A 15,116-nucleotide genomic window follows, 5' to 3' on the forward strand; every position below is an offset into this window, starting at 1 on the left:
ATGGCCGGGATGCAAGATTTCTTTAATGGCTGTCTGGAATTTTTTAGGGTTGTGTTTACTATTATTCTGAGTGTTATTACAGCATAGTTTTTTGTCTTCATTAACATGCTTTTTAGTATGACTGTGAAGCACTCAAGGTTTAGATTAGATATTGTGGTGTTTTGTATTTTTGCCTCTAGCCTGCATTAGCACTGTATGCCTTCTGGATAGCCAAACTGCATTATTTTTTAGTTTCTTCCTTCTAGGTGGTGCAAGGCTATTCAGGAAAGCTATATTCATTTACAACATCATTTAAGGGGAGGATTTTTAGAAGTTCCAGTTAATAGACGATAGGGTAGTAATGAACATTTCTGGGTTAAACTTGGAAAGGTTGCATGCTGCTTTATAAACATGCTGTTCCAGTGGATGTGTGAGATGTCTGGGTGTACAGACTGGGAGATGATCACTAAGCCAGCCACACATTGTAACAGAGATGGTGTATTTGCTGGGGTGTGATACTAGGATCCAGTCTAATACTGAATTTGAAGTCTTACTATAATGTGTGGGGTTACTAACTAGCTGTGTGAAACCCAGTAAGTTCACACTAAATGTAGGGGAGTTAAGACAAGCAATTGTCATTTACATCACCTAGTAGTATTTTTTTCTTGTGGAACTGTTATGGATATCCAATACAGGATATCTTCCAGTACAGCTGTACTGTCGCTAGGAGGGATATAAAGAACAGTAATACACATTTGTTTATAACTGTTTAACTTCAGGAAAGTAAGAAGCTCTGTTGAATTGAATTTTGGTACTGGTTTGTTGTATGGGGCAATGTGGTAGTTGTTGGAAAATATTAAAGCAATACCGCCACCTTTACTTTTTATATGGTCATTACTTATGATATTATAGCTGGGAGGTGTAATTTTGGAGTCATTTATGCTGGGTTTAAACCATGTTTCAGTTACAGCAAGAATACTAGGCTTATGCTGGGTAATCCAGATATGTCGTTCAGCTATTTTATTTCTTATGCTTCTAAAATTTATGGCAGCAAACGTTAGATTACTGGGGTTGGGAGTTGACCATTGCAGAGTTACAGCAGTGTGTGGAAGAGACTCGTCTTTATATTCATTGTGACAGGTGAGGGCCAGGATTAGGGTGACTGTCTCTTCCTAAAAGGATTTTAGTATATTGGGGAATTACTGATACTTGTTTTTGGAGATTATTTTTCTAGTAATTTTGTTTTGGCTCAAGTTGAAATGGAACTAATCAGTCTATATTTGAAGTAAAGATTAGGGGCATCATTAAACAGGTTTGGTGCGATGTGTGGAGAGTGTAGTGAGAAGTATGAATAGGTGGTTGGAACAGAGCAGGAAACATGTTGAGAGGTAGTCATGGTAGGGATGAGATGGCCCAGTAGCAGAAGAAGAAGAAGAAGAGAGGATAAGCTGAGGAGTAGCATGTAAAGGGATCTGTATGTTATAGTCAGCATTTAGTGGGAAAGTAGGGATCAAGGAAAATGTATTAACAGGGCAGAAGAATATTTAGTGATGGTGAAGCAGGAAGGCTTATAGAAGTAGGTAAGAAAGAAATGTTTTCTATGAAAGAAGAGAGATTGTTCTAGTACCTTCTCTGGAATGCAAGGAATAAGAGGTGTGTGAAAGGTTAGGGAGTAATCAGTTTACAGCGAATTCAATGTAGTTAGCACAGAGGTACAAACTAATACAGGTTTTCTTTCATTTCTAAATGGTGAAACCTGCCAGCCCAGAAGACTAAGTAACTGGCATACACAGTGTAAACTATTGGTCAACAAAAAGGGCAGTGGCCCACTTAGTAAGTGGCCCTTAGAGTGCAAGGACTGCCCTTGGGGGGGGGGGGGTATGAAATTAAAACTGTAATGTATATCCTCTACTTTTGTACACTATGCTATCATCATTACTGCCATCAAATCTAGCTTTCTCAACTGCTCTGCCTTTACTGCTCAGGTTTCTGTAACATACAGAAACAGTGGGGTAGCACTACTGTTTGTGCACCTTTTTCAGCTTCTTTGGCATTCTTCTCTCAAACACTACCCCTGATACTGTGCCAGTTTACTGCAGCCCCTCTGATTCTAGCTCTGACCTTCCCATTCAGACTTTCCTTCTCAACCACCCCTCCCAAATACATGTTAACGTGTTCCACTATTTTCACTCTCTCAGTTTTCAGTTTCTTCCAATCCCCTGCCCCAATTGCTGCCATGACAGTTGCCGTGTACTCAGTTTCAGCCCATGTCCCCTTCAGCCCATGTCCCCTCAGTGTTTGCATTCTATTTCCACTGTCTTTTTTTGTAATACCACATTGTCGGCATACAGCAGCTTTGTTGATCTGTCCCCACCAGGCTTTCTACTAACATAGTTCATCACCAGTATTAACAGAAATGTGCTCAAAGTTGAATTTTGATGCACACCCACTCCCAACAAGGAACCTCAATACGAGTCCAAATGCTGTTTGTATTTGTGTCATTGTGTCCTCGTACAGAACCTGGACTACTACTACTACCAAGGTTTCTGGTACTTCAAACCATGGCAGGACTACCCAAAGCAACTTTTTCAGGACCTTACCATATGCTTTCTTTATGTCTAGGAATATCCAAATGGACTCTTCTCATTTTTAGTTTCCTCTCCACTGTCTTACTGATAAACATTGAGTTTTTTGTACTGCATCCTGATTTGAATCTGAACTGCTCAGCTCACATCTTACTTATTACTACTCTGATAAAGGAGTACACAGTAGTAGAATACACAATCAACCTCTCCAGCAGTTTCATGCAGTGTTTCACGAGTTTGATACCTCTATATTGCCCACAGTTGTGAACATCTCCTCTGTTCTTGTACATTTGTCACCAGAATGCTTACTTTCCAGTTATCCAGAATGTCTCTTTCTCTCTCTCTGTCTTTCTTTAAACTGCTACTAGTACCTTCAAGAGGCATTTCTCATCTACCTCACCAAACATCTTCATATGTCGTGACCTTATCTGAGCATGTTGCTTCTCCCGATTTCATTTTCTTTGGTGCTATTCTTTCTTCTTAATTGGGCTCTTTCTCTTTTGTTGTAGGCTGTGTCTGGGGCAGTACAGCTTCTGTTGAGGTTTTCTTCATTCAGAAGTTACTGAAGTACTCATTCCATCTGAATGCTGTCCTGTGGACTGCTGAGCAGGTTGTTGTTGGCATCCCTTATGAACAGTGTTAGAGGATTATCTTAGATATATTTTCAGTCTTTGTCTTGCAACCTGATAAAGTTTCTCTGGGACATCTGCCGAGTCACTTTCCAGAAGCTGATAAGAGTGCCTCTGATGTCTTGTTCTTTGCTATTGTAATCTTTTTTTCTAAGCCTGGTTACCCAACCAGTATTACTTTTTAGCCTGGTCTATCTTTTCTATCTCCCACTTTTTTCCTGTACTCCTTTCTTTTGATAATTTCCTGTACTTCTGCATTCCACCACCACAGACCACTTTGAAATGCTGCTATTCTTCTTTGACCACCTACCTCCTCTTCTTCCTGGGGTGCTACAGGGCAGAGTATTTCCTTGAATTCTTGTACATTCACTCTGGTTAGCTTCCACATCAAGACTCCGCTGACCTCAAGTGCTTTCTCAGATCATTGCTTGCAACTGTGGTTTATGCTGTGGGCAGACTATTCTTTGCTAATTAGTCCAAATTGGATTTTACTTCAATGCCCTTTCCTTACTTGGGGAAAGTCTACCAGAGTTGCATGTTGGCCACTCTTGTATGGGACTTTGTGACAATCTCACTTGCTGAACCATGTGTTGGCCACCATTAGATTATTTGTCAGACAGAAGTCTAGAATGGTCTCTTCTGCCTGTCCCAACATGAGCATTCAGGTCCCCCATTATCACACCAGCTTATGTTGTCCTGGTTTAATTACTAGGTCCTGCAACTGCGCACTCTTTCTCATCATCATAACCCCCTGACAATGAGGCAAATAATGTCATGATGAATACTGTCCTATCTTTACAGTGAAATCTAAGTGACATGAATCTATCATTAATGTTGGAGTCTTCACTATAAAACTCTCCCTAGCCACAATTCTCACACTTCGTTTGTCCAGCCCCTGAGCAGTACACCCTGGATCCTACTCCAAGTGGCTTTGCTTAACTGCCCCTTCCACCTTGTCTCCTGGACACAAGATGCTCAGTCTCCTCTTTACCATATCATCATCCACTTCCAAGCTACGTGCTGTCAGTCAATCTATATTCAGTATAGCAATCTTTATTTTGTTTTCACCATTTGGTCAGTTGGTATAATGGTTAAGGTCTTTGCCTCCTATTCACAAGGTATAAAATTTAATCCTGACCTCCGGCCAATGCTGGTTTGGAATTTGCATGTTCTCCCCATGTCTCTGTGGGGTTCCTCCCATCTTCAAAACTCATCTATGAAAGGAGCTGTGGGCAGCAGTATAGACTAAATATAGTGCCTTATAGGGGAAGAGTTGTATAGAACAACCATTATGGGCATCTACAGTGGTGCACAGTATCTTCAACATAACAGAACATGGATCATAGACTGCGTACTGTGGCAGAGCTAGCCACTTGGCTCTAGGTGATTTGGTTGTGCTGACTAATGTTGCCAGATATGCAAGTTTGCCAGTGACAAGTGGGTTGAAAACCCAACTTATTCCAACCTACATCAAGGAGACAAGATGGAAAGGCAGTGCAACAAAGCTACTGGGGTTGGGATCCACAGTCTACTACTCAGGAGGAAAACATGATGAAAATAGTGTGGAAACTGATGAGGGAGAGGCTTCAGAATGCGGTGACGAATGCCAAATTAATAAGACTCATGGCAATCGGACTTTAGCCCAATAGAGTAGTATTCATAATCTCAGCCTACACCCCAAAGCAGGGTTACGATAGTGGTACTAATGGGTGACCTGAATGCACATACCGGGACAGACAGGACAGGATATGAGGACTGCCTGGGTCCTCATGGATGGGGTAACAGAAATACAGAAGGAGAGGACATTCTAGACTTTTGTCTTGCAAACGTTTTGATAGTAGCCAACAAGTGGTTCAGAAACAGAGTCACAAGATCACATACAAGAGTGGCCAAAATGCAATTTAGGTAGACTTTCTACCCCATATTCTTTCCTTACTAGGAGGATCAGCGAGTGCAAAGTTATCCCCAGTAAAACAAACAGTCAGCCCACAACATAAACCACTGGTTGCCAAAATCAGCTGCAAGCAGTAATCAGAGAAGGATGTAAGGTTAGGACAGACTAGGCTGAAGACTAGGAAAATGACTGGAGAGAAAGCACAACAGACCAAGGAATCATCAGGGCTCCAGTCCCTTAACAGGGGAAGGAATCATCAGGGCTCTAGCCCCTTAAGAGAGGAAGGAAAAGGTGGAGTTGAAGAATGGTAGCTCTTCAAAACAGCACGTGTGAGGTCTACAGGACATTTATGCAGCTGAGCCAGGTATGGGAATAAGGGACATAGGATACCTGGTGCGAAATGCTGAAGTCCAGGAAGTCAACAAAAGAAAGGAGGAGCGCAGGAAAAAAGTGGAAGATAGAAAAAACAGACCAGGTTAGCAAGGAATACTGTTTGGCTAACAAAGAGGCTAAAAAAGGAGGAGTTGCAATTGGAAAGAACAAGGCATAAGAGGCACTCTACCAGCTTCTGGAAGATGACTCAGTAGATGGCACAAAAAAACATACAAAGTTGTATGTCTTCTTTATCTTTCTGTCTTTGCCTGACACTCATTGTAAAGGATGTCAGCAATAACTTGTGCACCAGTCCACAGGACATCAAAGTCAGATGGAAGAATGCTTTCAAAAACCCCACAGAAGCTGTACTGCCCCAGACACAGCCTATAATGAGAGTTAAGGAGGAGCTCACCACAGAAGAAGAACAGCACTAAGGAAAATGAAGTCAGGGAAAGAATGCTCCGATGAGGTCGCAGCAAGTATGATAAAGATGAAACGTGTGATAGGGGCGAAATGGATTCTGAGGGTACTCATAGCAGTGTGGTGAGAAAGGTGTATCCCAGATGACTGGAGAATAAGCATACTAAAGCCAGTGTTCAAGAACAAAGGGGACATCCACAACTGTGGGCTGTATAGAGGTATCAAACTCCTGTCACATTGCATTAAAGGTCTGGAGACAATGACTGATAAGCAAATATGCACAGTGGGTAGCGTTGTCGCCTCACAGTAAGACGCTGTCCAGTTAGATTCTCAGCTAGGGCGTCCTCTGCGTGGAGACATGCGTGAATGGGCGTACCTTCGTTGAAGGTTGTGCGTCAGGGCTGGTAACTCGGCACGTAAAAATCAACTACCAATCATTAGAGGGCCGGAGTTCCGTTGTGGCGACCCCTAACCGGGAAAAGCCGAAAGCCACAAATAAGTAGAAAGTAAGATAAGAGAGGAGTAGTTCAGATTCAGATAAGGATGTGGCACAACTAACCCAATGTTTGCAGTGAGACAAATAGTTGAGAAGAAGCTAGAAATGAAGAAAGAGCCCAACTGGGCATTCCCAGACTTGCAGAAAGCAAATGACAAGTTCCCAAGGAAGCTGATTTGTGCAGTCGTGTGGTGGTTCCAAGTCCCAGAAACACTGGTAGAATTAGTGCAAGCTATGTACAAAGACCAAATGATTCAAGTACAAACCGTGCTTGGTCTTACAAAGGTTCGGCTCTGAGCCCACTGCTGCTCATATTGGTGATGGACTATATTAGCAAACGGGTCAGAGGGGACAGATCAACTAAGTAGTTATATGCAGATATGGCATTACAGGCAGACTATGCCCAACAGCTTCAGCAAATCACAGGGGAAAGAAATGCAAAACTGAAGGCACATGGCATGAAACAGATACAGATAAGACAGTTGTAATGGCAGCAAATGAGAGAGATCAGAAGAAACTGAAAAATAAGACAAGACGGAAAACAGTGGAACAGGTTAACAGCTTCAAGTATCTGGGAATGGTGGTTGAGAAGGGAAATCTGAATGAGAAGGCAAAACAAGAATCAGAGGGGTTGCAGCCAACTGGCACAGAGCGTCAGGTGTCGTACATGACAGAATAATGCCAAAGAAGCTGAAAAGTTAGGTGTATAAAACAGTGGTGCAACCAGTACTACTGTATGTACAGAAACTTGTGCAGTAAAGGCACAGCAGCTGTGGAAGTTCAAGGTGATGGAGATGAAGTACCTGAGAAGGGTGGCAGAAAACACACTGTAAAACAGATGAAGAAATGAGGACATATGAGCAGAAACCAAAGAAAAAGGTCAAAGAGAACAGATTACTGTGGTTTGGGCACACGTGCAGAAAAGCAGAAGACAATCTGATACTTGGGGCAGACAGGAAGAAGGCAAGAGGAAATATCATCCAGCAAAGACGTAGACGGACTGTGTAAGCGAAGACCTGTGCAGTCAGGCTTGAATGTCGAAGAAGGTAGGAGAATGGCACTGAATAGAGATAGATGGTGGCATTTGACAAAACCCCCACCCCATGTAGAAAATGGGAATAATAATGATGATGATGATAATGATTTTATACATAATTTATACAGACACATACAGTGTATATACAAATTTATACACAAAAATACTCACATGCACAGTCCACTAGACAACTCTGACAAGATACTGTGGCACCCCAAATGGTATGATGGAGTGACAAGCATAATTCACAAATGATATGAACTTTGTCTACCTCATTAGCATACTACTGGGGTTTGGTAACCTGTTGAAGGATGCCACTATCTTCCACATTTCAGAACACTATTGGCCTTCCTTATGGAGGCACAGGCTGTATTGGCAAGCAGGAGCAGACACACATCATCAATGGCAAAGAAAAGATATGGGTACTAGTTGCTTGTCAATGCAAGCAGGAGCAAATGTTCACAGGTCAACAGTTCAGGAAAGCTGTGGGCTACTTGGCTAAGAGCCTTACTCCATCTATGTATAGGCTGCTTAACCAGTAAAACGCTTTCAGTCCAATTAATAAACCTCTGTACGAGCACCTTAATGCAGCATCTTCTCTTTTTACAGTGGTATGCAATGTAGTGCTCTCTGCACTGAATTAACTGCAGTATTTATGCTTACCTTTTGTTCACCTACAGATATACTATGCACAACAAACTAGTATGGTGTGCAAAGATATACCCCCTCTGCAGCCCAGGTATGTTACAGTCTGTGGCCCCCATTTAGAGATTTTTACATGCTTTTTCTGGCATGTTGCCCTGTACAGCATACACCTTCTCTAGGGCTTTCACCATTTAAATATAGCAAGCATTAATAAATATAGTTGTAAAGCCACCCATTTGAAACATTACAAAAGGGAAGAAACAAGTGCTGCTTTGTTGTACAATAATAAAAATCTGAAAAAAGTCATTCATCAGATGTCCAACATCTTTTGGAGGTAGGTGCTTTAACTGTATGCAAAATGCATCAAAAATGTAGGTTCATCATTCATCACTGAAAATTCAAGTTTAATTTCTTATGCATCACAAACAGTACACTGGGCTATTCCTTCAACATCCCTTTCTATGCACAAATGCTGGTCCACTACAGCAATGCATTCTTTCTAACTTCACATATCATTCTTATTGTAAAATGTAATTACAATCTATACTGAAAGGATTTGCTATAGATTGTAATTACATTTTACAATAAGAATGATATGTGAAGTTAGAAAGAATGCATTACTGTAGTTGGCCAGCCTTTGTGCATATAAAGGGATATGTAAGGAATAGCCTAGTGTACTGTTTGTGGTGCTTACGAAATTAAACTTGAATTTGCAGTGATGAATGATGAACCTACATTTTTGATGCATTTTGCATACAGTTAAAGCACCTACGGATTTGCTATCTTCCGGGGTGGTGCAGCGGTAGCGTTGTTGCCTCATAGCAAGAGGTTCTCCTGTTCGATTCTCAGCTTGGGTTGGGAGTGCCTTCTGTGTGGAGTCTGCATGTCCTCCCCACGGTCGAGTGGGCGTTCGAAAGACATGCATTGAATAGGCGTGCCTTCGTTGAAGGTTGGGCGTCGGACTGGCAACTCGACACCATAAAAACCAACTGCCAATCATTAACGGACTGGAGTTCCGCTGTGGCGGCCCCTAACCGGGAAAAGCCGAAAGACAAACAACAACAACAACAACAACTGAAAGGATTTGCTAATTCATCTGAAAGACAAGGGTATGGGGTACTGAGAAATTAACCCAGCTGATGGGGGAACAATGGCAGCACTGTATTCATTATACCAAATTAAAGTGCACATGTGACAGTGAAGTCAAAAACAAAACTCTCAATTTACAGGACCAGTTTGTCTCTCCATCTTCACCTATGGTCACGAGTTTTAGATGGTGACTGAAAGGATGGCATGGTGGAGACCAACAGCGGAAATGGGATTCCTTCACAGGGCTGTGTTGGAATCCTGGTTCCTGACTAAGGAGCTGGCAATTCAGGCTGCTGCTCCACATGTAGACAGGATTCAGCTCCAACTAGTTTAAGTATCTAGTAAAGATGTCTCTCGCATGCCACCAGCAGGAGGTGCACCATCATGCCCACCGGGAAAAAGCCTCAGGCAAACTAAAGATATGCCCAGGTAGCCTGAAAGCATACTGGTATTTCATTCATTGAGCTGGGGGGTTGTTGCTTGATATAAGGAAGTCAGTGCTGCTTTACACAGCTTGTAACTATTGTAACCCTAAGTCAGTCAGGTGGCTTACAAAATGGATATATACAAGGATGTAATTCAAATAAAACAATCTGCAGGTCGCCAAAGAAAGGATTCTAAAGGTTGTATACTAACGAACAGCACACAATGCAGAGTAGGACAAAAACACTAAGCATTAAACATGTCTGTTGATAGAGCCCCTCCAACAAAAGACAAGAATGAGGAACAGAGGACCCATACACTAATACAAGTACTGAAACAGAACTTAAACACAGGTGATGACAGAGTCTACAATACAAGGAGAAGCATGCTAATTACCAACTAGTTTTGACTTCTGAAGTATAAGATCTGTTATACACCAAGATAAAGTACTAGGTGACTCTTCTGGAAGTGAAACAAGCGGGGAGTACCAGAATTCCAAACTTGAGTGAGTAGATCCAGCCTTTGAGGCAGGTGAGATGGTGGCTACTTGTGCCATCATGGTTGACCAATGCTGCCAGGACCAGTACAGAATCATATGATTCCTGGATAGGTGCTTCTCTGTGGGCCTTCTCCACTACCCTTCTGGTCAGCAGAGTGGGAGGAAGGCATACAGCCCTGACTCCATTAGCAGAATGGAAGTTATCCACCTACTAAAGCCCACAGAATGTGAGCCTTGTGCAACTGCTGGGCAGCTGGTGATTTTCTAAAAAGAGGGACAGATCTAGTTCTGAAGCCTCATCTTATTTGGTAGCAACTAGGAAACCTCTATATTTAGTCTTCATTCATGGCTCCCTGTGAGTGTCCCAGTTAGATTACCCGCAGCACTGTTGCACTATGAATGTGTACACACTGCTTACTCTTTAAGCAAGCAGACCTGTCTTTTAAGGCATATGAGAAGGTGGCTCCTTAGCCACTTGTACTACCATGGTAGACCAGTACTCTCCACGTCAGTACAGCATCAGGAGTATCTTGGACAGGTATTTCCTTCCTTGTGGGCCTTCTCTACTGCCCTTGTGATCAATAGTGGGAGGGGGAGGCATGCAGCTCTGATTCCAGAACGTAAGGTCATCCACCTACCAAGTCCCACTGAATGGGAGCCTTGTGGAATACCTGAGAGATACTCCAAATACCTCTGAGGCAATCTCATGCCTATTCTCAATTTATCCAAAACATACTGCTCCATCCAAGCTTAATGGAGACAGTCTTCCAAATATGATATGTAGCCCTTTTTATTCTCTGAAACCACTGCTAGGCACTTAGTAAAATATCCTGGGTGTGGCAAAGAGCACACACGGCAGGGAAGTAAAATTGTAGTGAAGAAGCCCATAAACTTTCTGTGGTCTTTGTGAAATGGGATGTGGGCATGTGCATCCTTCTGACCCAACATTATTTCAAAAAGCCCCAGAAAGAAGTAATGGGAGCAGTGACTGGACATTCAGAATCTTGAATTTTGGTACTTTCAAGGAAGGATTAAAGTCAGAGAGATTCAATATCAGCCTTCCATTAAGGACCAGGTTATTACCTCTGACTGCTTGCAAACAATCAGAAGTAAAACTGTGGTCCTTCTCCCCTTGGGAAAAATTTTAGCTTTCCCTATTCCAAAAGCTGGTGCAGAATGGAAATTATGAGGTAAACAGCTCCTCTGAACCGAAGACATTCCCCTTAGAAGATGTGATGGTTTTGAATTCTGCCCTGTGTCCATATACAATACTGCTTAATCATCCATATGTTAGACTGAATATTCAACCAAAGTTTTGGACATTACTATTCCTTCTTCCCAGGCCGGGCAGCGAAAAGGAAGAGGACAAAGGAAAAGGGGTTATGATGGGGCTAACCAAATCATGGCTGATCAGATGAACTGGGCAAACTGCCTCCAGCTATCTCCTTTCCTATTCCCCTACCATGTCTTTTTTTAGCCTGCTGGCCCGGCACCTGTAAAAGGGATCTGTCTTAGAAGAGAATATTCAAAAGTATTTGAGGATGGAATGATGAAAAATTAGTTTTACTATCTATATCACTTTATCTTTCTCCTTCAACTTCTTGAAAAAGTTCATGGAAAGCTTTACAAAATAAGATGCCTTTATCCAGAGGGGGTGTTCAGTAGTTCCCTCCTATATTTAAGTAGCACCTGAACCCTGAACCAGACATGTCACTCGATAAACAATCCCACAACTGCTGCCCTGGAATCCATATCTATAACACTGATAACCAAATCTGAATACATGCAACCCTATCTTCCGGATCAGCTGAAGAAGCTTTGTGATATGCAGCTTCAGAAGTAAGCTTGGATTTCCATGCACAAATCCTCCCCTACCTTCCAGATCAGCTGAAGAAGCTTTGTGATATGCAGCTTCAGAAGTAAGCTTGGATTTCCATGCACAAATCCTCAGTTCTAGGACATTTTCCTGATTCTTGCTAATATGTGACTGGTAAGTATGAGCTCTGAATACCAAAGCTGACCAAGGTATAACACATTTTTACTAATCTATCTATAAGGGTAATTTCCATCACATTAGGGAGTGTGTTGGGCCCCAAAGAACAATCTGAAACCTTTAGAGGTAGATTACTGCAGGATCAGTCACCTGATTTCTGTAAAAGTACTAACGCAGTTGGTGCACTCTATATATATATATATATATATATATATATATATATATATATATAAAAAACAGCTCTGGTTTCTTAGAAATTTGTGGCTGAACCTCTGATTTTAAAGAGACCACAAAGAAGGCATCTCCGAATGCTTCAGGACATTAAAGGGACTGCAAACTGTTTTTGCCTCCTCTACGCCCAAGGGATCCAAACACGTCTTTCTCGTATTATACACCTTTCATCCCTCACCCTTTTACGTACCCTCAAGCGGGGAACCCAATGAGATTATTTCCTCATGGGTTGAGTCACACGCAACAGGTGGATACAATTGGAGATGTGTAAGCTAAATCTTCTTTTCCTCATCTTATGACAAAGAACAGAAATCTGTGTTCCAAGTGGAGTCTCTTGCATGTTTAACCTGTTCCAAGGACACTAGTACAAGAAGTTATTACCCAACAGGAAATGCTCTTTTGTAAAACCATAGAAAGTCTAGAATGAACTGGGAATGAAAACCAGCTCCTGGGGCGAGGCCACCATAAGAAATATGGACATCTTTGGTAAAAGAGGCTTGTTTGTGGCAAAAAAAAAGGGCTAGTAAAGTTTGAAAAATTGCCTCAACTCTAATGTTCTGTCTAGCTTCAGCTTCAACTAATATCTTCATCAAGCAATAGCACCACAGAATAACAAACTTCTTGCTACAGTGTAATAAAACAAAACATACATTTAACTTTTTCTAAAGTATGCCATTTATGAGGATGGCTACAAGCTTCTGCATATCTATCTCCAAAAGGGCTGGGAGGTGCTGTCAGAAGTGCAGGACATCAACAGCAGGGACTGGATCATCACTTCACTGACTGAAGTGCCCTCACAGCTCCTGGATGCTCCTAAGATTATCTTTCTTTCCCTAATAATATTTTTGAGGGTCCTCCCTCCTCAATATCTTTATGAAAATGTTCCTTTTTTGGGAGTCTTTTTAGATGGAAGGCATTCCCCAGTTGTCAAAGACTGCTTGGATGCCTGCATCCTGGCTTCTGACTTATTCTGCAACAACCATTATTTAAACAAGATATCACTGCTGCTTAGGGATTTTTTCCTCTACATTTGCACATCTTTATCAATCTACCAAAAGGTGCAATGGTCAAATACAAAACAAGCACTTAAAATGATGTCTCCCACACTTTCAAAGGTTTTTGGGGCCTGAACGAGGCATACCCTGGAAACCAGATATGGTTTCCCAACCAAATCATCACTTGCAAAAACAAAATACTATACAGTATCTAAGTATGCACTTATCTTTTTGAAGTGTCTTTGCAGGAGGAACCAGACACGCTGGGGACCCAAGAAAGAAAATAAGAGACCATGCACTCTCATTGAACAGCATGCCTGTCTGCAGTAAAAAAAAAAATACTGAAGATGGTACAGGCCTACATCCTCATATCAGATGTAGGCTTTCATCCTTATGTGGAAAGGAACTCAGACTGCACCCCTACATCCATAGTGCTCTGGAAGCTGAGACAGCTGGATGTCAACCTGCAGCAGACTACCATGTGTCAGATGTTTTACTGCAGAGTGATCCATATAGAATATCAGTCGTTCTCATCACAACACATGAAATATTTTACCTGTACCAGTATGGTGATGCGCTGACCCACCTGTACCAGTATGGTGATGCACTGACCAGAGTGGTATAATACAGAGTAAACAGCAGTGGGTCCAGGGAGCAACTCATCGAATGCAAGACTCTCAGCAGAATTTAGCTGTACTCCCATCATGAAACACATGCTTACCCCCCCCAACACACACACACCAATTTTCCAGTGATGGAGAGATTGTTTTTCCTCCCTTGTAAATTCCCAGAGATTTCTGCTAAATATCTGCAACAAGATTACTTTAGCAAGCAGCACTAACAACGCAGAATAATACCAGGGCAGCAGAGCAACATGCAGTGACAGCAAATCTTAAATTATTCATAGAATGATAACACTAAGTGGGTGAAAAAAACGTAGTGATGTTCTCTGTAACAGCTGGAGCAAGGTCTGAAGAGTCTGTTCAACCAAACGTAAGAGAATGAAATATAAAAGTAGTCTTCAATCAGCGTATGACTGTCTGCACTTCAGTGATCCTACAGTGCAAGTTAAGCAGACAGTAACAATCCATAACTACGCACATGCAAAATACTAATAAGTTCCTACAGCATTAGATCAAGACTCCATATGCTGACCAGTTACAAAATCTGGTATAAAAATAGTGCAGCTTATCAGCTGCAACAAGTGTACAGTGAACAAAACCAGCACTGCAAGATAATGAAGTCAATGGGTAGACTGCAACTTGTACAGAAAAAACATAGTTTGAAAGTCATTCTTCCAAGATTAGTCAGTTATTAAATGCCTCCCCACCTTTGTTTACAGACTGCGAATTTTGCCATCAGGCTCTACGGAAAAAAGAGATGCAATTATTGCTGACACTGAACAGAGCTCACATTTATAAACTAAAACCGAAATACTAGAAATGCAAATGAAAAAAAAAAAAATTACTTTCCAAAAAAGCAAGTCACTTACCAGCTCCTCCTTATGTTGGAAAGCATAGGAAAAAAGCAAATATACCAATTTTAGTAGTAAACATGTTATTGTCTTCTGTGTCATGCATCAGAGATACTGTTGCTATTGCATGATGTTTAAAGGTTAGGGTGCAAAAAAACATAACCCCCTCATACCACACAGTGTCAATCATATAAATTTCAGCAAGTCATTAAGGGATGAGCACACACTCATCTCAGTTATTCTCTCCATCCAGACTTATCTGACAGACTCATCACCACACCTAGGTTTGTGAACACAATGTACTAAGTACTACACAACAGTTTTGAATTTTTCTATATAGAAATTTCAGCAAA

General features: G+C 41.6%; 1 protein-coding gene across 2 annotated transcripts in view; it reads right to left on the reverse strand.

Annotated features, from left to right (window-relative positions):
- Positions 1–15,116, reverse strand: part of RUNDC1 (RUN domain containing 1) — a 492,478-nt gene that overhangs the window by 437,058 nt on the left and 40,304 nt on the right. Inside the window, exon 2 of one of the 2 annotated variants that reach the window (XM_044054664.1) lies at positions 14,782–14,790. The exons of the other annotated variant lie outside the window; for it this stretch is intronic. Coding sequence (XP_043910599.1) covers positions 14,782–14,790 — 9 coding nt within the window. The remainder of the gene's footprint in view (positions 1–14,781; positions 14,791–15,116) is intronic. 2 annotated transcript variants of the gene reach the window in all.

The sequence above is a fragment of the Protopterus annectens genome, chromosome 13.part0 (assembly GCF_019279795.1).
Source record: "Protopterus annectens isolate FY-2018-M chromosome 13.part0, PAN1.0, whole genome shotgun sequence".
In the NCBI taxonomy this organism is placed as follows: domain Eukaryota; kingdom Metazoa; phylum Chordata; order Ceratodontiformes; family Protopteridae; genus Protopterus; species Protopterus annectens.